General features: G+C 45.4%; 1 protein-coding gene across 2 annotated transcripts in view; it reads right to left on the minus strand.

Moving 5' to 3' along the window:
- The window catches only part of GRHL1 (grainyhead like transcription factor 1), a 41,566-nt gene extending 15,440 nt beyond the window's left edge, over positions 1-26,126 (minus strand). The window contains exons 1-9 of one of the 2 annotated variants that reach the window (XM_051778314.1): positions 26,019-26,126; positions 22,287-22,473; positions 19,176-19,246; positions 17,285-17,675; positions 16,408-16,484; positions 15,454-15,610; positions 14,866-14,977; positions 13,845-13,939; positions 1,600-1,758 (exon numbers count right to left, since the gene is read on the minus strand). In XM_051778314.1, coding sequence (XP_051634274.1) covers positions 1,600-1,758; positions 13,845-13,939; positions 14,866-14,977; positions 15,454-15,610; positions 16,408-16,484; positions 17,285-17,675; positions 19,176-19,246; positions 22,287-22,473; positions 26,019-26,038 — 1,269 coding nt within the window. In that variant the 5' untranslated portion in view covers positions 26,039-26,126. Of the gene's footprint in view, positions 1-1,599; positions 1,759-13,844; positions 13,940-14,865; positions 14,978-15,453; positions 15,611-16,407; positions 16,485-17,284; positions 17,676-19,175; positions 19,247-22,286; positions 22,474-25,480; positions 25,810-26,018 lie in introns of those variants that run through there. The other variant, XM_051778313.1, reaches the window with a different exon arrangement.
- Positions 26,127-26,204: the final 78 nt, after the last annotated feature.

A 26,204-nucleotide genomic window follows, 5' to 3' on the forward strand; every position in this document is an offset into this window, starting at 1 on the left:
AACTGATTTGTCTTATTAGCAGTAGCACAAGCCTGTCAGTAATTTTAGCATGGTGTCAGTAATTGACTGAACAACTTATGAGTAAAAGATCCCCCCCTACCCTGCAGCAAGTTCATATTCACTGTTTTGTAGAGAATACAGGTTGATAACACACAAGACTACAAGATTACTTTAATGAAAGAACTTTAGATGGCACGCTTGCCTCAGTCTCATCTTAAAGAAGAAAATTAAAAAAAGGAGGAGAAAAAAAAAAAGACCTGAAGAAAGCCCCTAAGACCCAAGCTTCTTAGGCTTACTGGCAAGTCTTTAAGATGGCTCTGGAAAGCCTATGCTATTTCCCTGTAAATTCTTTGCTGAAAACATCACAATGGGAGCAGCTACAGGCAGCTCTCCTAGCCCCGCAGGAAAGTAGAGGGGCCTATTTAAAGGCATATAGATGGACAACAGAACATGGCAGGATGAGTCAATGGGATGCTACAGCAAGGGGACAGTGCAGAGGGCTCTGCATATTTTGGGCAGTAAGTGGAGGCAGAACAGTGGTGCATGAGATGAATCTTTGGGTCAGTGTCCTGGGCGATCACCAGGCAAGACCACACAGCGTGACCAGGGAAAAGCCAGCACGGGACTAGAGAGTGAGGGTTACAAGCCCATCTCAGACCTGCAGCTGCACAGAGGTATTTGAGATATCACTTATAAAAGTTCATCCTATAGAGTCTGGATGCAAAGAATGAGAGGCCCTAATCAAGTAGGATACCAGCAGAACAGGAAGTCCACATGGTTCACAGCAATCAAAGGAAGGACTGAGGAAGTCCAGGAAGCATTTATCTCTGCCTAGAACAATCTTGGTCACTCTGGAAATAGCAACGTTGCACATTACTTGCCATGGTCCTTCAAAAGACTGCTCAGGCAGCAACAGGTTATAAAGATTGGGAAACACCCTTTCTTTGCAGTTAAGCTTTTACAGCGGCTTCCAGCTCAGCTCCTACTGTTTCTTTCACAGCTTCTGGTGAGCAGTGGTTTTGGGACAGGCATCAATTCCCTGTGTGCTAAAATCGAAAGGCAGAGCAGTCAAACCACAGCACCCATCCAGCTTGTAAAGGGGCTTTGCTACACTGATGTATCACACAGTGATACATTTTCTGCTCACAAGATATGCAAGTTTATTGGTATTGTTTTTTTTTATTACAAGTGCAGTAAGAACACGTAAAGAAATTTAAAAGGACCAAGACAATACAGCCTGGGGAAAAAGACAAGCCTTCTCTTGCTCCAATCATTGGCAGTGATTTCTCCTGCTGAAGGCACTCTGCAGGACTTCCCAGTGTCAGTCTGCCACTGACTGACCTTTCTTCAAAGTCAATGCTCACGAACACTTCTCAGCACTCCAGCATTTTGAGAGCAGCAAATTTATCTGAGGTCATCACAACATTTATGAGCCAAGTAGAAGGGGTTGAAATTTTTTCCTTGCTAAGGCTAGACACAGACAGGACTCTTCAGTGAGTCAAAATAGCAAGTGACAGAATTAGGAGGAGAAAAAAAAAAGCTGCTAAGCTGTGGAAGAGCCTTTCTCAAACAGTCACTGGCACAGTGACCCAACCTTACCTTGTCGCAGAAGACTTTAATTTGACAGTAGGCTCTGTGGACAGGTTTGTTACTCCTGTTATTGTAGCTGTAGGTGTCAATCTGAAGATTCAGGGGCAGGCCTTTAACTCCCTTCTGAGAGGAGAAATCTGTGCTGAGGCAGTTCACAGAAATGAAAACCTGCAGAAGAAGAAAGCAGAACCCATCAGTAGTGACACACTGACTTCTGGCTGACCACTGAGCGAGGGACTACTCAGTGACTGCTGAGATCTAAATGCTGGTCCTTGCCACTACAAGCAGGACCTCTTTTCTTCTGAGACATCAGATAAAATCCCCAAGCATCACAACATTCTTAAGTCTTTATATAAGCCATTAAAGGGGACAAAGCCACTTTATCCAGAACAGATTTCAACGAACTCTCCCAACTTAAGGAAGACTCCACCCATCTTTCCCAGTTTTTTCCACCCAAGAAATCCCAAATATCATGAAATTTTTAGCAGAAGGAATTGTCCTATACTCAATCCTCACTGCTCAGTGTTTATCACCCTGGTAAGGACACAACCATGCTTCGAAAAATTTATGCTACTTCGGGCAAGTTAAAACAAATCTTTTCCTGAGTTTTACATAAGCTGCTGCTATTGCAGCTTATGCTTGATACTACTTGGTTGAAGGGGTTTTATGTTGTTTTTTGTAAATGTTATTAAAAGCTTTTTAAAAATATTAGGGAACATGTTATCTTTAAACACAGGAATAATGCCATTATTTCAGTAAAAATTTCTGGGCTTCATACTAAGAAGTTGAACACTACTTTGAATATTCCTCAGTAAGACCTGCAATATCCTGTTAACATTCAGATTGAAAGGGAAAGAGAAATATTTGTATTATTCTTATAAAAAACTTAATTACATGGGAAATTAACTGTGATTTTGAACGTATCTAATTTAATTTTCATAATGGTCTAAAAAACCAAGAAAAACCAAAGAAGCCAAAACACACACGCAGGCAGAGAACAAGTCCAGTGCTGCTTAACAGAAGGAAGAAATATCCTTATGTGGGTATGAACAGATAGACCAGAGTATTTTGTATCCAGAACACGGGCTTGCAGCATGCCAGGCTTTTCTACAGGCACAATGCCCATTACCAGCACGTCTCAGAAGAAGCTGCAAGGATTAATTACCAGGAATTTACGAGCCACCAAGACCTGCAATGACTCCTCTCCGCTCTGCCTCAAGAATAAAGGCTGGGAGCTCACTGCTTCACAAAGTAATCAAAAGCCTTGGGAGCCAGCAGCACCTTCCCGGAGATCTTGCGGCAGCACCATCCCCAGGACCCGGTGGCTCGGTGGTGCCTCCGCAGTGAGCTGGTGCCACCTCCCGGAGCCGCAAAGGCTCACGCCAGGCTTGGAAAAGCTTATGGGCTTTGGTTTTGCTGAGTGCCGCTTACCGTGGGCCTCTTCGCACAGGTTCTGCAACACCCTTTAACAGTTTTAACGAAAGAGGGGAAATGGACATTTTGTAACTATCACCAGATTAGGGTTATAAAGTAATTGTTTTTTTCCCCACCATGGATGTTTTTTCCATCTTTTTGCTGTATAAAAAGACAGGCCAGGGAGCAAGAGTAGTGCAATTAAGCAACTTCTCTGTCTTCTCCCAAACCTGTGCTGTTCTACGAAAACTTTTTGTGACAGTGTTATGTACATCTCAAATCACAGCCAGGAAAATTATTTTAAAATAAACTCTTCTCAGTCTTCCCCAGACCAACTCAAAGGATGGCTTTGCCAGCTTTTATCCACCTGCTTCCCTTTTTGCTACCTTTGGCTTTACAAGGGCATTTTGCCTGCAGCACTGGCACACCCCAGGGGGAAGCTTCAAGGAGTCTAAAGAGCTGCTCTCACCGGCTTAGGAGCTAGGTAATCAGATGTATGCACAGCCTAAATAATTGCGTTCCCTGAGTAGGGGTTTTGTTTTTTAAAAGACCCTCAGCTCTGGTGTTTGCATATTTTTACATTTTAAATTTTAATTTTAAATTTACCTACACTGAATATTCATGCATAACTCATTTCTGTATGAAAAAGTTACTTCATTCTTTAAGGAAAACATGCCCAAGCAACCACGTCAGCAGGTCTACCACCGCCTCAAAATTTCTGTGAAATCCCTCAACTGAGTTTCACATCACTGGACACCAGCAGTGTTGAATACCAGTCACCAGTTCTCCAGTATATGTTGTCACTTCTCTTTTGAGACTTCAGGTCTGTTTTCAGTTTTTATGGCTTACCAGCCACACAAAGCCCATGCTCCACACTGGGCTGAAGGTCAAAGAGTCTCTGCATGACAGATGCATGTTACTACAGTGGAGCTGCATGGGTATCCCATGGGAATTTAGGATTGCTTGTCAGATGACAAAGATTATCCTCCTGCTTTAGAGTCTCCTCATTTGATTAGCTTTGGCTTTAAGCAGCTGATTTCATTTTCATACCATTTAAGTCTTCAGGACTCTAGGGAGGAGATGACAACTAAAACCTAATCACCTCTCTGAAGCTACAGGGAGCCACCAGCCTGTCTTCTGTTTGTACTGAGCCAGTACAAAAGGACCATATACTTCTCCCTACTCATCCTGTAACTCCTATTTTTGAGCAACTTCAGGATACCTCAAGTTTCACAAAACAAGAGTTTTAGCAAACAGCTCTTCCAGTTTGGGCTAAAACAGTTTCAGACGGGTGCTTTTTGTTCAGGAAGATTTGACTTACATTCAAAAAGGAACATAAGGCAAAGTGACTGCGCCAGCTACATCCCCACCCCAAAATTGCCAGAAGAAAGAAAAACATAACCGCAGAAGTTGCTCTGCGTCTTCAGCCTGCTGAGCAAGATTCCTTTTCATGTGTTCAACCTATTTTTCTAAAGGCAGTTCCGCATTCTCAGCTATATTAAGATTTGCTGTTACTTAAAAAAAAAAAAAAACAAAACCCAAACCATTTTCATCTTGCCTCCCAAGATTCGACATAAAGGCAGCACTTAAAAATAGAGCACTGTCAAGCCTGGGCACTTACAAACATGAGTAAAGCCCTCAAAAGTTACCCAGATTTTCTTTAAAACTGGTATTTCTAAAGGGATTAGAAACCTGTTCTCAAGTAATTTTGCTTGCTCGGCAGTTAAGTTTTTAGTCTATATTGGAATCATATATTGAGGCTTTTCTCTCCAACAAACTCAGACTTTATTTTTCTTTTACTTTTTGTTAATTTTTTTCCATGATTTTTCTATCTCTTGCTCATGACAGCCAAGATAGTCATTGAGACAAATGGCTCCACAACAGTGAGGTCTCAGATGAAACACCGAACAGCACAAAAAGCGTGAGCTGGTACGAACTGCTAACCCCCCACACCTGGCATTCACCCCAACACACTAGAGTCTCCTTTCTCCAACACTAGGCTGAGATTCCTGCAGCCTTTGGGGCAGATGAGCAGTGGCCCAGCTGCACACAACAAAAGACCGAAGGCAGAAGGATTAAAGCACCTCCCTCTGGGATCATGCTGGAAGCTAACGTGGGAAGAAGTCAGACCTCATGACTTCCCAGCCTGCTTTAACCACCTGACCCCTCACGCCCCTCCTCACCTAAGTTGGGAGGAACACACCGTGCCTACATTCAAATCTACAAGAAACAATCTTCCATTTTAATAATGCAGAAAAAAAAATTAATCCGACAGCTCTGCTGTGTGCCCTCAAGGAAGGGCAGCAGAGACAGCCAAGTTCTTTCCACACAGCACCTTTTTCTAACAAGATCTGCCTTTCAAACAAACCAGGAAAAACAGGCATAATTAAAGGGCAATCAAAGCCCTGCAGGAACCTCACTGTCAGCGAGATGAAAGATGCCTTTTTAAAATGAAGGCTTGCATACCCAGATCTCTTCTCCTTGGTTTATCTTGGACGCCGTACTCTTTTGTCACAAAAAAGCACCAGCAATTTTGTTAGTCCAAAGGCTACATATGCAGCAGCTTTAGATGAAATGTCACCTTGTACAGCCTCATCTGACTCACTGCAGAGCACAGTTGAAAAGCAGCGGTACGTAGGTACACACCAGTGACATCTGGGGCTGCCATAGGTAATGGTGAGCAATTCCACTGGGTACAAGCACACCATGAGCTCCAACCAGTCCCCAGACACAGGCATGGGTCACACTATTGTGCAAAGTCCTGTACATCCCTCTGGATAAGGCCCTACAGAGGCAGACTTGGGATTTTTTTCCAGTCTGACCACCTTGCTCCACATGGCTTTCATTTCAAGAGAAGACAGGTAAATTGTATTTACCTTCTCCTATTTATGCTCTGTTATATTTTTGTACCCAAAGGATTAAGACGTTATTCACCAATCCAAGCACATTGGATATTTCTTTCCCTACTGAAAATTCAGATAAAAACTTTAACTTTTCTGACACTAGTAGGCAAAAGCCACCCATTTTAACCACAGAATGGTTTGGGATGAAGTGACCCTAAAGATCACCCAGTCCAACCCCCCTGCCATGGCAGGGACACTTTCTACGAGATCAGCTTGCTCAAAACCTCATCAAACCCGGCCTTGAACACACCCAGGGATGGGACATCCACAACTTCTCTGGGCAACCTGTTCTAGTCCCTCACAGTAAAGATTTCTTCCTAATATCTAATCTAAATCTGTCAGTTTAAAGCCATTCCCCCTTGCTCTGTATCACTACAAGCCCCCATAAAAAGTCCCTCTCCAGCTTTCCTTCTGGTCTCCTTTAGGTACTGGAAGGTGCTCTGAGGTCTCCCCAGAGCCATCTCTTCTCCAGGCTGTACAGCCCCAACTCTTCAGCCTGTCTTCATAGAAGCGATGCTCCAGCCTATGTTATATTCAACTTATATTATATTCGGTCTATGTTATACTCAACTTGAAATTGTCAGGATGCTTTTCATTTTGGATTACTGTGTCTGTAAAGAATACAGAGTTTGGAGTATACAGTACAACAACCAGAGACAGATTAAACTGTGATGAGCTTCTTTTCCAGGGAATGCAGTTGGATATTGTTTTTCTTGACCTTGGTTAAAATAGTTTCAATGTTCTGCCCAAAACACAGCAGACAAAGGGATTCCAGTGGGTCCTGAGACCATCTCCCTGACACAGTGTCTCCCCCTCCTGTAAAGAAAAACTACCCAGAAGCTTGAAGTTGGTTATTTCAGTGCTGATAGCTGAAAGCATATGGTTTCTCTAAATGCTTGGACAAATATAAAAGGAAAAAATAAAGGGCGTTTTCTGAACATTTGTCCACATACGTTTCACCTACGCTGCGAACTGGTTGGATACAAAATATCTCCAGTCCAAAACCCTTTTAAATTACACCAGTACAGTTCCAAGCCCTTCCAAGAGCCAGAGCTGTCAGCCTGGGCACTGCCTTGTGCCAATCCAGCTACATGGCTTCCAGGACTGGCTCTGGGTCAGAGCCAGGGAGCTCGGAGTGCAGGCAGGCAAGCACAGGTCTGCCTGCACACACCACGAAGGCATGTCCTAGAAAAGCAATGCTGGGAAGACTCTTCTGTCTTTAAAAGAAAAAAAACCCAAACCCACACTTGGGTACAGATCACCTGAGAGGTGCCTCATCTTACTGCTCTCACATTCGTTTCTTCACCTCCCACATGCACCACAGGTTTTGCATCAGCAGGAGGTGAGCCAGGAGAGAGATAAAAAAATTGGGCAATTCATGCACCTGTGGGCTCCTCAGCCACCTCTTGCCTTTGGGATCGGACACTCCAAATAAGGCTTGTCTGGTAGATGTGCAATAGGGCTGCATCCGTTCCAGCTCCACCCAGTCAGACTCAGAACCATCCTGCTCGCAGCCCAGGGAAGTTAGTTTGCATTCAAACGTACCAAACCCAATTTGGGTGACTGACACAGAGCCTACCATGGGTCCCACACCACACCAAGGAACGACAAGTGGGAAATACCACCCAGTTCCAGATAAGAGAACATCCTCCTAGCAAGTTCACCCCATCAACAAAACAAAAATGCATGGTAATGAAAGGAAAATACATATTCCTGCTCACAAAGAACAATGCTGATTGTTATTCCAACCTGTTCCAAGGCAAGGAAATATAGCAATGTCTCTGCTCACAACATATGGGAAACCTGGGGATAGAGGTTCCCAGTCATACTGATGCTTCCTCCCACCCTGTGCTTTGATAAGATAAAGGTATGGGGCCAGGTTTTGTTAGGTTAGTTGGAAAGAAAATAAAAACAACAGCTGGGAAAAAAAGTAGCAATATGGAGAGAAAAAAAACCCACCAAGCAAACAAACAAAAAACCCCACAGAAAACCAACTCACACTTCCAAACCACCACCACCAATAAAAGCCCCTAAAAAACCGAAAAAAACCAAAACCCTGACAAAACCAAGAATTAAGTCTACAAAGGCACAAAAACGGCTGAAAAGGAGGAGTAACCATCAGGTATAAAAGGAAAGCAAAGAAAAGAAAAGAAAAAAAAAAGATCACCCTAATTTTCCTACTAATTTTCTCTACAGAGAAGCTAATGTCAGGATATTTTTCATTCAGCTTTAGGAAATACATCATGAGCCCCATAGTTGGAAGGACCAGACAATGGCAGAACTTGGGACACCAAGTTTGAAAGAAATACAGTGAGTTGAAAACTTGGTTCTAGCTGACAATGCTTAAAATCAAGGGCAGCATATGCCTGTTTTTCAGAAAATCCATGACAGAGCAGGGAGAGGTGTGTGTTAAGAGGCAGGTAAGCAATACTTGCTATGACTTTCCTATGTCACTGCTCCAAAGGCTGTGTGTACTTGTGCCTCAAAGTATTTGTGGTCTGCAGCCTTGGCTTCACACCAATCTCTTCCCTTTAAGTATGTTTGACTCATCACATTTCATAGTTTCATTTCCAACTAGCCAAACCTGTACCTCCTCAATGCTGCTGAAGGTGGCAACACCTTCTTTAATGAGGCATATGACTGCTGCTTCATTACAATGGCATCCATATAAATGTATGCAACATTCATCAGTCAAAAAAGTTGAAATTCTTCCTACAGTGAACACCAAGAGAGGATTATGCTAGAATAAACTCTTAAAATAAATCAGTGTACAGCCCAGCCTCACTTCAAGTTGTAGCAAGAGATCCACCCTCTCCAAAAATTGAGCTCATCTGAACAAAAAAATCCTGCCAAGACAAGAGAGGATATGTCAAGAAGACCACCCTCATTGCCCAATTTGCTATTTCGAAAAGCCATCCCAAATTAGACACAAATTACTGTAATATAGGACCATTCAACTCTTCCTAGACAAAAAAAAGAAGCATTGATTAATTGCTCTGTCATTCAGGGCATCACTTAAGAGATAATACAGCACCTTCCATTTGTGAAAAGGCAGCAAAAGCTCTACCATGATATTCTCCAGCTCAAAATATTTGTTACACTAACACCCTTCTTAGTAGAAAGGGTCTTTTCACACGGAGCATCTGGCTTACAATGCCTTTTTTTTGGAGGGAAAGAGTAAAAGGACAATAGAACCCTTAATGCGCAGTGACATCATTTTTGGCTACAGTCCCAGCATCTAGCCTTAAGCAAGCCACACAGAAGACCTCCAAGGGGCCCTTCTCTGGGAGCTGCTGGAAGCAATGCTGTGTTTCAGAAGAAACCCATTGGGAAGCACTGAAGGGGTGCCCCAGCACAACAGCAGGGTCCTTGCACTGCTAGAGCTACAAAAACAGGGCAAGGAGGATCTCGCAATCACCGCGCACAACTCGCTCTGTTCAGACAGGAGGCCCCAACCCTCCTGCTCCACAGGGCAGGAGCTCAGACAAGATTTGTGCAAAGCAGGATCCAACAAAGCCAGTTAACCCTGGGTAAACCAATCTGTCCAGATTGTTCAACTGCCACTGACCTGAGAGCAGGCCATGTCCGCAGGCCAGAGTTAAGGGACAGAGAATTTGCTTCGCGGCCTAACGGGTAACACAATAGAGGTAACAGAACAACAGCCAACAGTATGAAGAGCAGCATGAAATGTGCATTTAACCATGCACATAATGGCAATTTTCATTAAAAGACCTGTAATGGGGAACCAGGTGTGTGGTACCTGGAAAGAGATGGTTCCCAACTTCAAAAACTCATGATCTGAATCTATAAACACTTCTCCTAATTGACATACAGAGGTCAAAGACACAAAAAGGGTTGCAAGTACACTATTTCTCTTCCCTACCTTTAAAATCCCCATTTTAAAGATGGCCAAGCCTGCTTAGTCAACAAGGGGCAGGCACCTCCAGAGAAAGCTCCATCCCAGCTCTAGACACCCTGTCCCTAATGAAGTCATAGATGTGAAAGATGACGAGTATATGCTCAGACATCTAAAAGCTTCTTTGCAGGAGAAGAACCCCACCTCGACTGTCTGCCCAACCCGGCAGACACCCAGGATGGGGTGGGAAACTGTTTAAAGTCTCCACAAGCCTCAGGGTAACTCCAGCGCTACCTGTTGCGTGCAAGTGAGTATCAGCTACACATCTTTGTCAGACTCATCGAATCGCACTTCCACCCAAGCAGGATGGCTCCTGACTGAGCAGCTACACTGGCTTTCTTAAATATCCCACTCAACAACTTACCAGTTCATCTAACATTATTAATTTTCCAGTTCACCATCTTCCCTTTCCTTCTCGCAAAGCATGATTGTCTCCTCATCCAATTATTCCCCTTCCCTGGTCTGTGAGGTGATGAGATCAGACCTCACCCCTAACACAGACACCTGAAAGCCCATCTGAATTACCACTTCATCACTCCACAGTGTTTCCTGACAATCTTTCTAACCCTGACCGCACTCTCCTTTTAATCTCAACAGCACCACTTCAGGGCAGTTTGCCTTTTCCTCTCGAAGTCTGGCCTTCCTCCCCCCACCCTCAGCTCCCTTCACTGTCTCAGAACAAGGAGCCTTTGGATCCTGGGCCCTTTTCCAGCTTGAATACACTCTTGCAAAGGTCAGAGAACACTTAACCCAGCCTCTTCTATGAAGCGGCTGCTTCCAGCAGACCCTGTGATGTCCCAAAATAACAGAAGAGGGCAGAGGGGAGCTGCCAGAGAAGCGAATTTGCTCTGAAATTTATGGATACGGTCTCGGTCCCAGGGTGGGAAGCATCTGTCAAGCATGAAATCCTCCTGGTTCCTACACCCACAGGCTCACAAAACAGCACAACAACACAGCCAGCTGTGTGACAATCCCATCCATGCAGAGCCAGGCATGTCTGATGCATCCAGTGACCAAAGCCCTGGCCTTGCTCTCAGCTCTTCCAGCACAATGCAACTGGGAAATGGGAAATACTTGTTGCTAAGGGCATCTCAAACTTCTTTTTTCCATCCCATAACTCCACAGCTTCAAAATCCACACATTTTCCTTGCTACAGAGGAAGCACATGACTCACTGTGTGAAAGGAGCGTTTCTTCACCAGAAAGGTGTAGTTTACTAAATCCCCATAGCGCCCTAAGGAGACCAGCAAAGCACTCTGTCTGGCAGGTGACACCCTCCTGAACAGACACAGTGGCAGAGGTGCAATATCCCTGCACATGCCCACAAGAAGGCAAGAACTTGGTCCCAGAGTTGCTAGGGGCAACTCCTTGGGATAATATGCTACTTCGACATTAAATATGACACACATCCAGGGTCCTGGGTGCTTAAATGAATAACTACATCAGAAATCCCAGACACAGAGCCTCATCACCTCCCACTTAACACTGCTGCAATGCTGCTTGACACTGGGATCAAATCATTCCCACAGCAAACTGGAAGCAAAAGCAAGAGAAGGAAACAGGAGAAGCAGCAAACCCAGAAGAATCACCTGGCTCTGGTCCAGGTAACTCCAAGGCTCAGAAAGCAAATTTCTAATAATCAAAGGCTTGCTGGCTGGTTAAACATACCATCTATGCAGCACTTCTGCTGTTATTAAACATAAAACACTATTTATTACTGCGAAGGACTTTCTGCAGCATTAGAAACTCAGCTCTGTCTAATTCTTGCTCTCTTCATACACTTTAAGACTACTGTTGGGGGGGCAGTGGGGGAGGGAAAGGAAAGAGCAAGAGCATGCAAGGTAAATGAACCATGCAATAAAAATTGTTGAAATTGGCTCAGACATCTCCTGATAAGATCACAGAAGTTGAGAAAGAATTGCAGCTCTACTGGTGAGAAATTCAACCATTGACAAAACACATCCACTCAGGGAAAATACTGAAGTTAAACAGACACTTAAACACACAGAGCACTTGCTAAAAATGGCAATTCTTTAAACACTGAAGTCAAGACTATTTTTGTCTTAATATGATTCTGATACCAGGAGCCAAGGCTTGCACATTTGGTATCAACAGTCCCCTCTGCAGGTTCATACAAACCAGTACTCACAGTATATGGATCTCACACACTAAGACTGTGATTCTGGAAGAAAATTTGTCTCTCTAGCTACCAAACCAGTCTGTCTCACACCCCCCACCACGACTTCATCCCATGAAGTTCAGTCCTGAGATGAAGTATCACCATGAGGGTCCTTAGAACTTTACAAGATGCTATATCATAGACTGAAGCTACTCATTCAGGGGTCTGTAGAGTGACTGGGCAATAACTACCTGGTAGGAAGGGAAGGCCTTCCTTGGGGCAGCCACAGGGTTCTCAGCACCATCTCTAAGCCCTGCTCCTGGGTTAGTGACCCACCCCTGCTGCAGAATGGCTCAGCCAGTAGAGAGGCGGCTGCACAAAGTGTTTCCATCTCCCCGAGGACTTGAATTGCTCTGTCTCCACGATCCACCCCTGTGTACAAATCCTAAGCCTTTGTGTATCTTATAGACACTGACTACCCAGGTTTGTTAAATGTCTGACTGGCTGTGGCAGCAGGATAACACTTTGGGAATATTTACTGACTCCTTTTGACTGCCGTTCTGAAGCATCATCTGCTTGTTCACATAATGAAGTGCTTCATGTTTCAGAAATCATGTCAGCCTTTTAGCACTCTCCAGCAGGTAAGGCCCTCCCTGCCAGCCCTCTCAACCTGACTGAAGCCAAACCTGGTGAACAGGGAAGCCCGGCACTCAACGCCAGCTTCACAAGCAATGCCACACATGGTGCAAGGCAGCACTTTCAGCAGCAGCACACACAGCTCCTCATGGGTGCTGCCTGCCAAGCATCCTAAACGTCTCCCACAGAGCTGAAACCCAACAGCACTCCCCATACAACCTTTTCTCCATAGTTATTGTGTAGCACAGAGCAAAGCTCATGGTGAGAGTGAGCTCTGTGCAGTGACACCAGCCTTTGTTCCTCCTGCAGAGCACATTGGCACACACAGCTCCAGAGAAGGACCTGTGTTCTCTACTGAGAGTTCCCATGTTCTCCAAGCCAGGCTCTCCCTAGATATGGCACTCTGCAGCCTCCACTAGTTTTCCCCATGATGTTGGTGACTAGCACATAACATACTAGCAAGGGAACAGCCAGTCTCCAAAAATTGAAGGAGAGCCATTCCCAATTTTTCATGAAAATCCAAGCAGTAATGAAACTCTCCAAAGAAAACTTCTGCTCTTTGACTCCAGCAACAAACTGGTGGGAAATGCCTTTAGAACTGAGTTAACTCGACTCTCTGACCTGCTGTCCTTGCACCTGAAGATATACAGGCCTTTTCCAAAAGCTGGAGTGGCTCAAACAGCTGCAGTTAGCTACTAGCTAGGGATGCTGCCCCTACCTACACACCTTCCATAGTGCCCACAGTTCTGAGAAAAGATCAAACCAGGGTTCACCAGGAGGCTGCTCTACTTTGAAATAGGTCACTGGGTGTTGGGATCTGTGGTTTAAGCAACACATGCTTTGGGAGCTCAGAGGCAGCTGCTACTCCCTCTTCTGCTGAACGCAAGCCCATTCCCACAGCCTTAACTCCCTCAGAAGCTGCCCCCTGCCTCCCACAGGGATCCTTCAGGAGGCTGTGCTCACTGCCAAGCCCAGCTATGCTCCATCACACCTCCTGCACCACTTCATCAGCTCTGGAAACGCTCAGTGCTTCCTTCTGTCAGTACTTGTCTGTCAGGCAGACAGTTCTGCCAAGAACCTTAAAGCAGTTGCAAAGCTCTCCCAGTTGCACATCCAAACCCTCTTAAGAAATAGCCAGAAGGTTTTGCCTAATGTAAGAGCGTAAACAAACTTGTTACATGCTAATCACCAGGTAGGCCACACACCCTTCCCCTCCCCCAGCCCCTGAATCTGCTAAAAGGACAGGAAATATAATCGTGGTCACATACCTTCGCTTCCTCGTTGATGTCCCAAGTGAAGGATATGGCGTTGTAAGCAATCTCCTCGATGTTACTGATGGTGTTAAAGCTCTCCTTGTAGTCAGCTGTTAGAAAGAAGGATTCATGAGGGAGAGGAAGAAGAGATACTATGTGAAGTCCTTAATCACACAAAGCAGCCAGAAACTGCAACTCTTCAGCAAAGGAAGCTGAACTGTACTTAGGAATGGATCATTAAAAAGCCCGGAAATGGTTCTTGTACAAAACAACCCCAACAAACATGAGGAAGGAGGAAAATGGGACTTGTAGAAATTCTAAACTCCAGTGAGAAAGGAAGATATCCCAAATATCAAGTGTTCTGTGCCATAACCTCCTATGTGCAGGAAACTCTACCCTGCACAGCAAGGACATAAAGCTCTCAATAAACTCCTTCAATAACAAACAAAGATTTGCATGCGCGTCTGCTTTAAGTGCCAGGTGATTAATCCCTGCTTTGATTCACAGAAGGAAGGGACGACGAGTACAACCCAGCCTTCAGCCAGAGAAGGCTGGAAGTCAGCCAGCCCCAGCCTTGTCTGGAGGCAAGTGGAAATTTGCAGTGTTTTCTTTTTTCACATGTACCAAAGACCAGTTGTGAGCAAAGTTGTGGGAAGGAGGATCATTAGTGTTGAGGTACTTCTATGAGGATCTTGTCCTTTGAAGAAATACAATATTTAGGACAGACACTGAGACTACAAGCTGTGATTTAGCTGCAAGCACCAGGATATGCCAAAGCAACTGTTGTTTGAAAGAGGGTGTTAGATCTCCTAATGCAAACGTCTAAAGACCACCAACCAAAATCCTCCAAAGATCAGCTTCTTTAAGGAGTCCTAAAAACTGCATTAGCTCCAAGCAATCATAAGCTCTCTCTGGGCTTTCAGTAAACCCATGGATAGCAGAGTGTCCCTTAAAATAACAAAGCTTTAGCAGAAAACCAAACCTTGCCAAGGAATTAGGCATGAAATTTGACATCAGCAATGAGAGTGTTCCTTACCTATGTCAATGCATCTTTGTTTGGCTGTGTGCTGTCTTGAGTGCCAGTATTTCCAGTGCCTGAGCTGATCTTCCCTTGTTTTGTCTTCAGCAAACACAACCATAATGACACTCTGAAAGGAGAGGGAGAGAAAGATTAAAAAAAATAAATAACAAAAATGTGAAAGATAAAAGGTCAGAGAGTACATTTGTTTTGGAAGTTCTCATTGGTATCAGGTTTTCTGCTTTAGGCTTTCCCACTTGAGGCATCACAGTGTACCTGCCACACTGCTGCCAAACTGGAAGGCAGACAGCATCACTTTCTGGGTCATAAACAGAGCAGAGCTGCTCTCCTAACTAGAATTCAAGGATCTCATTCCAGGTGTTGCATCACCTTTACACAAGTGCTGACACCACTTCTTAACAGACTGAGCCAGGATGGGCTGGTGTGGAAGTAGGTGGACAGCAAAGGAACGAACGTTGACGTAAGAGCGCGGGTAAGCTGGCCTTAGTGCTGATGCTCTAGTTTAGATTACTGCACTTTGGGAGAGTCTAAGGCCACCACTGTACACACCCTCTTTCCCAAGAAACCACAAAAGCTGCCACTCACTCGGACTTTACTGATGGGGTGATGGATTCCTTCACTGCTGCTGACTTCTTTCAGCGTGATGGGGTAAAATTGACCTTTGTTCAAGTAGGTCATTGTGCTGTCCCCAGGCTTCTGTCGCAGGGACTTGGAGGCTTCCAGAGTGTATTCGAAGTTATTCCTATAGAGCAAAAAGGGTAGTGATTGCTAAGGCATTTTCCTGGAAAGCCGACTAAACATTCCACATTTAATTTGGAGAAATTCCAAAGTCGTTAGTTGACTCACTAAGCCATCAACAGGCAAGGAAGTTGGAAAACAGGATGAGCCCCTTTTTCAATCATTTCCTTCATGAATGAACATTTAAGAGAAGTTCTTGGCAAGCTAAATCCCAAGACACATCAGCAGGCAAGACTGGAAGGTCCCTATTCAGGCTGAGAGCAGCAAGCTGCTTTCACAGAAAAGTATCTATTAGCAATTTAATTAAATTCACAAGCTAATAAGCTATTCAGTGGCCATGGCCCTCTTGGTCAACTGCAACTAATCAAATAACTAATTTGCTCCCCTTCCTTGGAATTCAGATGAGTTCCTATTTCTGCTGTAGATTTCCAGCAGAGAGAGAATAAGACAAGCTGACCAGGGAGAGGGACACAGCTGGAAGCAAACTCCCAGACCACCAAAAAGCTGACAGACAGCACTGCACCTTCCCAGGGGACAGGGTGCTGGTGCAAGGTCAGTGACCGAAATTGGGTGTATTTCCAACCCCGCAAGTAGTTTTCCTGAAAGTAGTTTTCTTTAAAGACAAAAGTAGGATTTTCAGCTGTGAAATTCAAATGAGCAGACACTGTTGTGGTTTTGAGATCCACTGCACCTCCAGTATCTAACAGACTTAGTGCAGAATGGCATGAGCTGTACTGTTTGCTTGTGGACAACTGTAAGAGAATGGGAAGATACAGGCAAATGAGGGCCTTAAAGCATTACCCAGAAATGCTGTCAAAAACATAATCTTCTGAATTCATGTTGGCCATTCGCAGATTCAGTTCGGTAGGAAAGAAAACCTGGGGTAGACACAAAACAAAACACAACAATTAACACAACAGCAACAAGAAAAGTCAAGATTAAACCGATACTCATTACCACAGAACTTCTGGCAAGCAAATTGATCATCAGATAACAACTGATTTTTGGTCTGTACAAACAGGACACTTGAGCAGTGTTTTAATCCAAAACTTCTGGGTGTCAACTACGAACAACATCTGACAAGCCTTCTGAGTCAGCTTAGGGCAACATTTTAAAGCTTTCCCAAATCTCAAAGAAAGGGCATAGCTACATAGCTCTTTAAGGTTTGGCTTAAAAATCAAACAACACCACTGTTGTTTTCAGTTGGTACCATAAAACAAACCCCGCAGATTTTCAGCCATGTTTAACTCTCACTCAAGGCCCCTACATAATCCAACTGTTTTCCACTGATACACACCACACCTAGAAACTGGCAGTAAGGAAGCTTACAGACATAGTCACTTCAGTTTGGTACCTGCAAAGGCACCACGGAGTGCTAAACTCTTGCAAAACCTGGCTCAGTGCTGTGGATCGAGATAACCATTTCCACAGTATGCAAGCCAAAGCCTCTGTCACCAGTAAGATTAGTCATTTGCTTTTGATAATAATTTCACATCGTGAAGGTTTTAAGTTATACTTATGCACCTTTCTGAGAAAGTCTTCTATTCCTAAACCACTGGACAGATTTCTGATTCATGTAACAAGAACAGTTAAAGGTGGAACTGGATCTCTCCATCCAGATCAAGACACGTGCAGGCACACACACAGACATACACAGGGCAACTGCCTCTCTTGGTACCTCTTGCACGCCCTCCTTGAAAGTCTCCGAGAAGGTGGAGTCTGGTGTTCGCCTCTGGGAGTTTTGGGGCTGGGTGCTGGAACTGAACTGGTCAGGATTGAGGTTCCTGTCGAAGACCACCACTCGCTCAGGGGGCTCGGGGTGGTAGACACTCGGTGGGATGCCCACGGCAAAGCCATGGGGCTGCGTCTCCGTTTTGATGGAATGGGTGGGCATCGTGGCAATCGAAACGGTGACTGTTGTGTCAGGGGTTGTGAGGTGGCCTCGCTTGTCCATGCCCATCTGGGGCGTGTGTGGAAGGACAATATTGAAAGGCACATTTTTCAGAACCTGGACTCTGTTTTCTCCAGCAGAAATGAGTGACTGTTCTGTCACATTTGGGATGCTGTTCCTAAAAAAGGCAAAAAGAAATCATGCATAAGTTATACAGCTTATTTTCTCATTAAACAAGAGCTAGAAATACTTCTCGGCCTTTTAGACAAGGATATCTGACACCAACTCTCCTGCTTGTGCAGAACAGCTCAATCCTAATCTGAAAAGCTGATAAACACATGAAAAACCAAAAACTCCTCACCCACTGCTAACCAGCCCACCTTGGAGATGAATTACCCTGGAGCAAAGGGTGAGGGTTCACAGCCCAGATCCTCACTGCTTGGAAAACAGTAGTCCAAAACTAAGTGCTTCGAGGCCCTGCCCACCACACATCAGCACACAAGGCTCCATGGAACTGCTCTTTGGCAGACAGAGAAGGGCTGAGAGCAAGGTTGCTGCTTCTCTGCCCCAGGACTGCGCACCACACGAGAAGCACTAATAGGGAAATTACACCCCTCTCTCATGCACAAACCCCCAGGAAAATCCACACTGAGACTCCTGGGAGTGGTTTGCATAACTTGCCGCTCTCCACCCCACCACACTCATTTCTGCCAGGACAACACTGAGACCTGACTGAGACCTGGGGCTGAGCTGACCTCACAGCTAGTAGCCACTAACTCAGCCTGCCCTCCCTTTCTCCCTCCCCACAAAGTGGTCCTGCCCGCTCCCTTGCACCAATTCTGATGCTCCCCTGCCTCCCTGATGAACCAGTTCAGCTTGTTCTGCTGGAACAAGCCACCTTTTTTTCCCTGTTTGGTGATGGGTCAGTGTAAGACCAGAGCTGGTACAAGGGGAGCAGTGGGAACCAGACTGCTCTTCTAAACAACAGGGTATTCAATCAGCTCAGCCAGATCACAAAACCTCACCTCAGGTCCTTAAAGCATTCTAATCTGTCCAAAAAAAAGAGGATGGTAGAAGTGGAAGCCTGGCTTGAGTGAATCTCACATTGGTAATATTCACTTAATATCATCTTCTGCTTGAGAGGGAGGGCAGGAAGGGGAAGAAAGAAAGGAGTCCCAGAGGATAAAAAGGAAGTCCAAGCAATACCAACCCAAAACTAAACTACAAGCACTTTGAAGTCCTTCCCTACTAGCCCAATGCATGACACAGCAATGCTGCCGGTACCTGAGAGCAACATCTGCAGAGAGTAACTGAAGTAACCTCATGCAAAAATAAAAGGGTCACCAGCAACCTCCACAGTCTGGGGAAGGGGTGCCTGTGCTACCAGACTGTGTCTAATGTTAGAGAGAGCAGCTTTTGCTATGCTGACTGTGTGACACTAGGACACAAAAAGCAGATGGATGGAAACAAGAAGCAGTTTGAGCCTCAGCTCTCCACACTGTTCTCCAATCCCCATCCCATTCCTGGGACAACACAGGAATCTGAGGCACAGAGTAAAAGCAAACAATCTGTCTCTTCCAGCACAACACAATAGTGCAGCAAGTTACTTTCTTTCAGCAGCTTTGGTGGTCTAGGAGGGAAGGGAATTAAGCAGAGAAGCAATAATAAAAAATAATACCTTTTGCTATGATCTTGTTCCGGATGCTCTACCTCTGGTTTAGCTGTTGAAGATCTCCTCTCCCTTGGAACCTGGGAAATTTAAGACATATTATAATTCAATTCTTACTCCCATTAAAAAAAAAATACCTCCTTAAAACAGAGCCTTTTGGTCAAATTATGAAAGTGTTACTCTCTGATGGTCAGTCATTATTAACATTACCGCTTGACCAGTATTTGCAGGGTTTGGGGATGCCAGGCCTATCCCAGGAGATGCCCCATGGATCCCCTTGCAGCTGACTTGGTCAGCTGTGTCAGTCCTGGGCTCCTGTCAGCACTAGGTGGTGGAAAAACCAGTGCAGAAAGCCATCCATCCTTGGCTGGAGCATCAGCACCAGGGTGAGCAGGACCAGGAGATTTCCCAAGGTTTGTGCTGGCAGTGCAGGTTTACTCCTCTGCAGGCTGGCAGAGTTCAGTTTGCTGGATGAACTCGAAGCTTGTGAAAGGACACTGCTCCATAGCCACTTCCCCAGGAACACATGCTCTCTAGGCCATCCTGCTAAGACCACTTGAGGCTCTCCTTTCTTCTTGGACACCAGGGGATTTGTGGAGGACTAGGTCCAATAAGCATATTGAGATGTTACAGCTCATATTTGTGCATGGCCACACACAACACACTGGCTCAAGCTATACTAAATATTTTATAAACAAAAGGTAACAACCAGTTCTCTGGATTTAAGACAGCTCAATACTGCTCCTCATATTTTATGCCACGGACACGATTTGCCCTGAAAACACAAACACCGATCACACAAGTAACCTCATCCATACATATGCACACCCATTTTCCTGACTGCTCTGCAAAGCCGAGGCACACAGACCTTGAACTCTTGGAGCTGTGGTGGCTCAGTTTCTTGCACAGAGCACACAGCCAGTGCCTCAGCAACCCAAACAGCTCTTGCAACCACTGGCACAAGCTCGTGGTGCTCAGGCCCCCTCAGCCACACAGCAAGTCCACACAAGCTCCCCTGCCAACCCACACACAGGGTCCAGGACTTTTGCCACCCTCAACACGCCTCCTGAACAAGGAAAGCAAACACCTTCTGGTGTATGGACAAGTGAACTCCCACCACTCTCCTTTGCTAAAGCCTGTTCAGATCTTGCCTCTGTTTGCTAGCTTGGGTCCAGCATGGAGAAATACCACTTTAGTGCTAACTCAAAGGCTGATGGAATACCTGCATGAACAGCATACTATTTTAAACAGCCCCCAAGTGAAAACTAAGTCCTCATTCTTCTACATAACCATGAACCTCCAATAACACCAGAATTCTTAGATTTTCTGTGGTAACCAGCAAAATTTGGAGAATATCTAGCTGGAGACTGCTGGGAGACCAGCACTACTAGTCTGAAAAACAAGGGTCTTTCAAGTTGCATTTGGCCAGTGCTCCCAAATGATAGGTTTTTCTCAAAATTTGTTGCCCATAAGGCCTTATTAACCACAGTTGAGCAATCAAGGTAGCCCAGTAGTCAAATGGAAGGAAATGAAAGTTGTTTAGTTTTGCTGATTTGGGTTTTTTTTTAATACAAAAGTGATCTCATCAGCTGCCTTTAATATTGCAGAGGGGGCGTACTAGAACTGCCTAGACATCATCTCTCCAACATTACTCCATAACAGCCCACAATAAATCTTTCAACCTCTAACTATTTTGCTTCACCCAGGTGTGCAGCATACCTGTTCTTCCACTGATTTTTTTCTGTACACCCACTGATACCCAAACATAAGAGGAAACCCTGAATTAGGCATTTATGTACAGCAAATCTCTTCTGCTTTGCTGAGCATGAAGGATCAACATCAACGTTCCTTTTGTAATCTACAGGTTTAGAGATCAAAATTGATTTTCTGGATTAAAATTGTTCCAGTGAAAGCATGTTGTTGTTTCTTCTTTTTTTTTCCCCCCAAAAGCATAGCAAGCACAGGCACAAAGCAGAAAGCCAGTTTTCTCACAAAACTAGCTGAATAACATCCACATCAGTGAGTCTGTGGCATTCTGTCGTGTGTGTGTGGAGCGTTAATCTCCATATTAAGCATTACAAGAATATTTTGATACATAAGATGTGTTCAACTTTTAAAAAGGGTAGGCAAGGATTTAGTCTGCACCAGGCAACCTCTCCTTGTGCTTGAAGAACACACTGAGGCTGGCAACTCCACTCACTACTGCTGAAAGCACTAGCCAAAATGCCAGGCACGAGAGCCAAGTCAGACTCCTGCACGCTCAGCAAAGAAAAAACAGGCATCTCCACCCAGTAAGCCAGGCCACCATAACACAGGTGTCTTAACACAAGCAGGACCCCTCCCTGCCTGGAAATGCCTGTTGGTCTCTTCTGACCTGGACCGGAGACAACTACCCTGGCTTATACTTTTGGTATTTAGGAAAGAAAGCTCAGCAAAATGCACCCCATGCAGACCAGAATCTGTTTGACCACTTAATTCAGCTGTGAGCAACTAGGAAGGCACATGTCTCCAAGAAGACCATGAACACTGGGGAAGAGAACCACAATGGCCAAAGGATTAACAGATTACAGCAGCTGAAGCTCACTGAGGGTTAGAGAGATGAAGATAGCAACTCCTTCAGGTGGACACTTCTGCCTCACACACCACCCAGAATCTGTAGTTATAGCTTAGTATCAGTTGAGACTAAGGTAACACCACAAAGCCCCAGCCAAAGCCAATGGTCCACCACATGAGCAAAAGAAGAGAAGTTTCGTTCTCCATGTATATTTACATTCAGACAGGGATATGGTACCAAAGTGTCATTCTTCATGACTATTTCTATAACTCACTGCCTTCTGCAGAGCCCAGGGTCAAGAGGCAAGGAAAGTGCTGTGGAAGCTGAAAAGCAGCAAAGTGCTACCAAACCTTTACATTAAGATCCAGGGGATCTTATTTTACTGAGCTAAAAATAAACCACATGTCAGAAAGAGAGATGTGGAATTTTTTCCCTTTGAAAACCACATTGTTTAAAGTCCTCATGATCTATTCATAGATTCTGTAAAATCCTCTAGCAAATGACACCTTTCCTACAAGTGGAACAAGAGCTCCTCAGGCTGCCAGAGCGTACCCACGCCACTCTACCTTGTAGTAATCATACAGCAGTCCCAGGGCAGCCGCGCTGTCTTCATCCCCATTGATGCTCATCATAGCTTTGGTAGCTGCTGTAAGGGGATTTTCAAGAAAGGTTTTCCAGGCCTCATCTTCATTGGTGTAAGGACGTCTCTGAGAGTAGAGAGAATCATTCTGAAGAACCAACACGGGTCTTTTACTTGAATCATAAAAAAAAAAGAAGAAATAAAAAAAGCCACCTGTTAGAACACATGAAAAACATTCTGTAAATTCTTCAAAATAAGCTGCCCCAGTTTCACAGGGTTCACACTCTGATTCAGTGTACTACAAGGATTAGTCAACACAAAAAGCCCAGAAACCTAATTCTGATCTCACTCATGCTCGGTGTAAATCAGGATTAATTTGACCAAACTCAGATGGATTACACCAGCCTATATAAAAAGGCAAAGCCGTTTAAGACTGCACCTGACCTGCTCATGCTCTGAATCCAACCCAGAAAGAGTTACACACACACTAGCCTACCACTTACCAAACCTCCTATGTGATACTGCCAAGATGCAACCTATTTCAGTTACCACATGGAACTAGGAAATGTGAATTAACAAAACATCTCTTTCCTCCAGCACTTTCAAGTGTCTAAGCTAAAAACACCACCTAGAAGTTACCCATTAGTTACAGACTATGCAGGGAAACTGGTCAAGGGGACTTGAAATCAACATGGAAGTGTTCTCCTCTGACAAGAAACCAAAAGATTTACTGCCCGGTTACCATTGAAATAATCCATGACACCAGTTTGAAACACCCTCAACAGATAAGTGAAGAAAAAAAAAAAAAAAGAAAAAAATCTGAGTTATTCCCTTTATGTTGCAATATATAAAAAAGAAATTATTTTTACTCTGAACATTCTGAGATTGTTGAGAACAGGAAAGCTCCAACATAACTTGGACCTTCTGCCCACAGGCAAAAGCAGGACATGTGCAGAAACTGCTGTCTTGCCAGCCCAGACAACTTAGGGTTTTTTTTGTTCTATTGATAAAATATATGCTTCTTCTTCCAAGTCAGCTCAAGATAATGTTTAAATCTGACTTTTAAACCAGTTCAAACAGTTTTCTTTCTTGTGCAAGTGTAATATTAATTTACTGTAGATTGGTTGAGGGAGAAGGGGAGGCCTCTTTATTTTCTTAAATAATCCCAAACTTGTCATCTTTAATGAACTGCTAATAGTTTAAAACAAATAAATAATTATGTTAAAACAACTAACCCCATAAAAAGCAGTTCCCTACCACCATCACACGCTTTCCCCGGTAGATAAGCATTCTTTGCATCTATTTACCCAGATGCATTCAGGGACTGAAATATACTACAAGTACAAAAAGTTGTGAAATAGAAAGTTGTGAAATACCCTAATCACTATAATCAGCTTAGCAGTATCCTACATTTATCACCACCTTCTACCAAAAAGATTGCAAAGCAAATTACGCGTTCGATGCTTTATCAGTTACACAAGTCATCTTGCTGAGCTTCCATCGGACAGCTTGGCCGAGCTGAAGACACTGAAAGCAAGTGGGAGTTTCCAGGACTTGTAAGAGCACTTTCTGGCTATAAATCAGTATTATATAGTTGGCAAAAAGCAAACAACGATGACAAAGGAGACAAGCTCTTGCACCAAGCCCTTTCTTTAGGTCTTCACACATATTTGTGTACGCAACAGAATGCAGATACTTCTGGTATTGAGGACATCTTTCTATCAAAGTCAGGGGAGCAGCAGAAGACAAAGCAGAATTTTCTTCAGGGACATGACACAAACTCCTATTCTTACACAATGTGATATAAGAAGCCTCCAATATCCATTGCAAACGGGTAAATCCTCCAGTTACACTCTCATAGAGAAAAAGTAACTGGAAGTAACCTGGATGCAGTTCACTTTATCCATCCCTGTGAAGCTGAAGGGGTAAGAGCCTTGCTAGAACTCACAGCACTAAGCTGATTCCCTCCAGCAAAGCAACACACATGCAAAGAGAGAACCAAGAAAGAACCAAAAATACTGAGAACTAAAACAGCAACTAATCAGAAACACAGTAAATGCAAAACCTACATATTTTTGTGTGATTTCTTTGTCATTGAAACACACAAATATAATGCACATTGCCCTACAGGTAACCCACCCTGCTACAAACAATGCTGAAAAAATTATTTGCAGAATTATCAGGAGAAGTGCAGGGTTTGGCAGGAACTTAATCCTTTAGGAGGAACACAGCTTCTTCCACGAAAACAAGAATATATTAATAAGAGAAGGCAAACATATTTTTCCTAAGTTTTAAAAGATAACTGGCAGGGGGATCTGCTCACAAAGTAGTAGATGTGTCCAGCAAAGCCTGGAATTAAATTTCCTACCGCAGTTTTAATAATTTCTGAATTTTATTTTCTACGTGAATGCAGTGGGAACAGAGAAATATTACAAAAAGCAGATACACTCTCTTTGCCTGCAAGGATCCCTCAGCCCTCAACACTCTGTGTTCAGATCACAGAAACTATTCCTACTTACTTCGCTGATCCAGGATCCTGCCGCCTTCTCCCTCACCCTGCAATTTACCTGGCGACGCTCAGGGCTGCCCAGCCTGAGCCGCGCTGTAACTGCTCCTGCTCAGCGCACACCTTTAATGCTGAGGCAGCACCGAAGATTTCTTTCACGTCTCCTGCGTGCCAGAACAGCGAAGTGCACGTAACCAAATTGCTACGGCCTTATCTACTAAGTGTCACTGGAAATAAGAACACCTATGAAAAATCCTAATCACAGAGACGAGTTAGGGAGCTGCTGCACTGGAGTCCTCTTTATAGGGTAGCATACTGAAATAAAAACTTTGGTAAAAACCTATGCTTTCCCTAGGAAAGGAGTGCGTTGAGTCACAAACCATTCAAAGTATAGCAATTTTATAATCGGTTCTTCAAATCAAATCAGTTCAGAGTTTACCCCATTTTCTGGCACTCAAGCGTCCACGGCCACCGTCTACAGATGGACACGGTGACAAGTGCAGGAACAGACTGGAATCTTTAAACACCGCCCGGGATCCGCTTGAAGGCGACGTCTCGCATTCAACACCACGGAGTTACAGCACACACACCTCGAGCTCAGTTTAACTCTTTCCGCACCCAGTTTCGGCTACTCCGGGGTCGCCGCAGCCGAGCTCGCCGGGAGCTCCCCTTACCTGCCGAAGTCCACCTTGCCGGAGGGATGCGCCTCATAGAAGTCCATGGGGGCCGCTGCGGCCGCCGGGCAGCGGCGCAGGGGCTCGGCCCGGTCCCTCGGCCCCAGCACAGGGGGGTCCCGGCGCTGCTCCGCGCCCGCTGCTCCGGACGGCGCGGCCGCCGCCGCTGCCGCCCGCATTTAAGGCGCGGCCCCGCGGGGCGGGGGGCGGCCCCACGCCTCGCTGCAGGGATCGGGTTTCAAAGCCGGCCCGGCCTCGCCGCTCGCCCCGCGGGGCGGGGTGGCCGCCGGGGTGGCCCCGCGGCGCCGCAGGACCCCCCTCGGGGCTCAGCCCCCCCTTCGCCCCCCGCCATTTCGCACCGCCCCACCGCAGCCTCCGGTCACTCCCCCGCAGAGAGGACGGCGGGGGGCGGACCCCGGCAGAGCGGCTCCCCCGGCCCGGCCCCGGGCGGCGAGCCCCTCTCGCCGCAGCCCCCCGGCGGGGTGGCGGCACCGGTCGGACCGGCCGCGGTGGTTCTTCCCCCGCCTGGCTCACTCACTTGTCGTAGTCCTGTGTCATGTCTGGCGGAGGCAGCGGGCGGCAGAACTGGCCGGGCGGGTCGGGAGGAGCAGCGCCGCGCACCCGCCGCTCCCACGGCTTTTGTCGGCTGCTCTCGCCCGCTCAGGTGCTCCCGCAGCCGCAGGTGGCCGCGCGCCTCGCCGCGCCCCCCATTGGCTGCTGCGGG

This window comes from Manacus candei, unplaced genomic scaffold (assembly GCF_025592945.1).
Source record: "Manacus candei isolate 608988 ecotype Guabito, Panama unplaced genomic scaffold, ASM2559294v1 h1tg000011l, whole genome shotgun sequence".
NCBI classification, from domain to species: Eukaryota; Metazoa; Chordata; class Aves; order Passeriformes; family Pipridae; genus Manacus; species Manacus candei.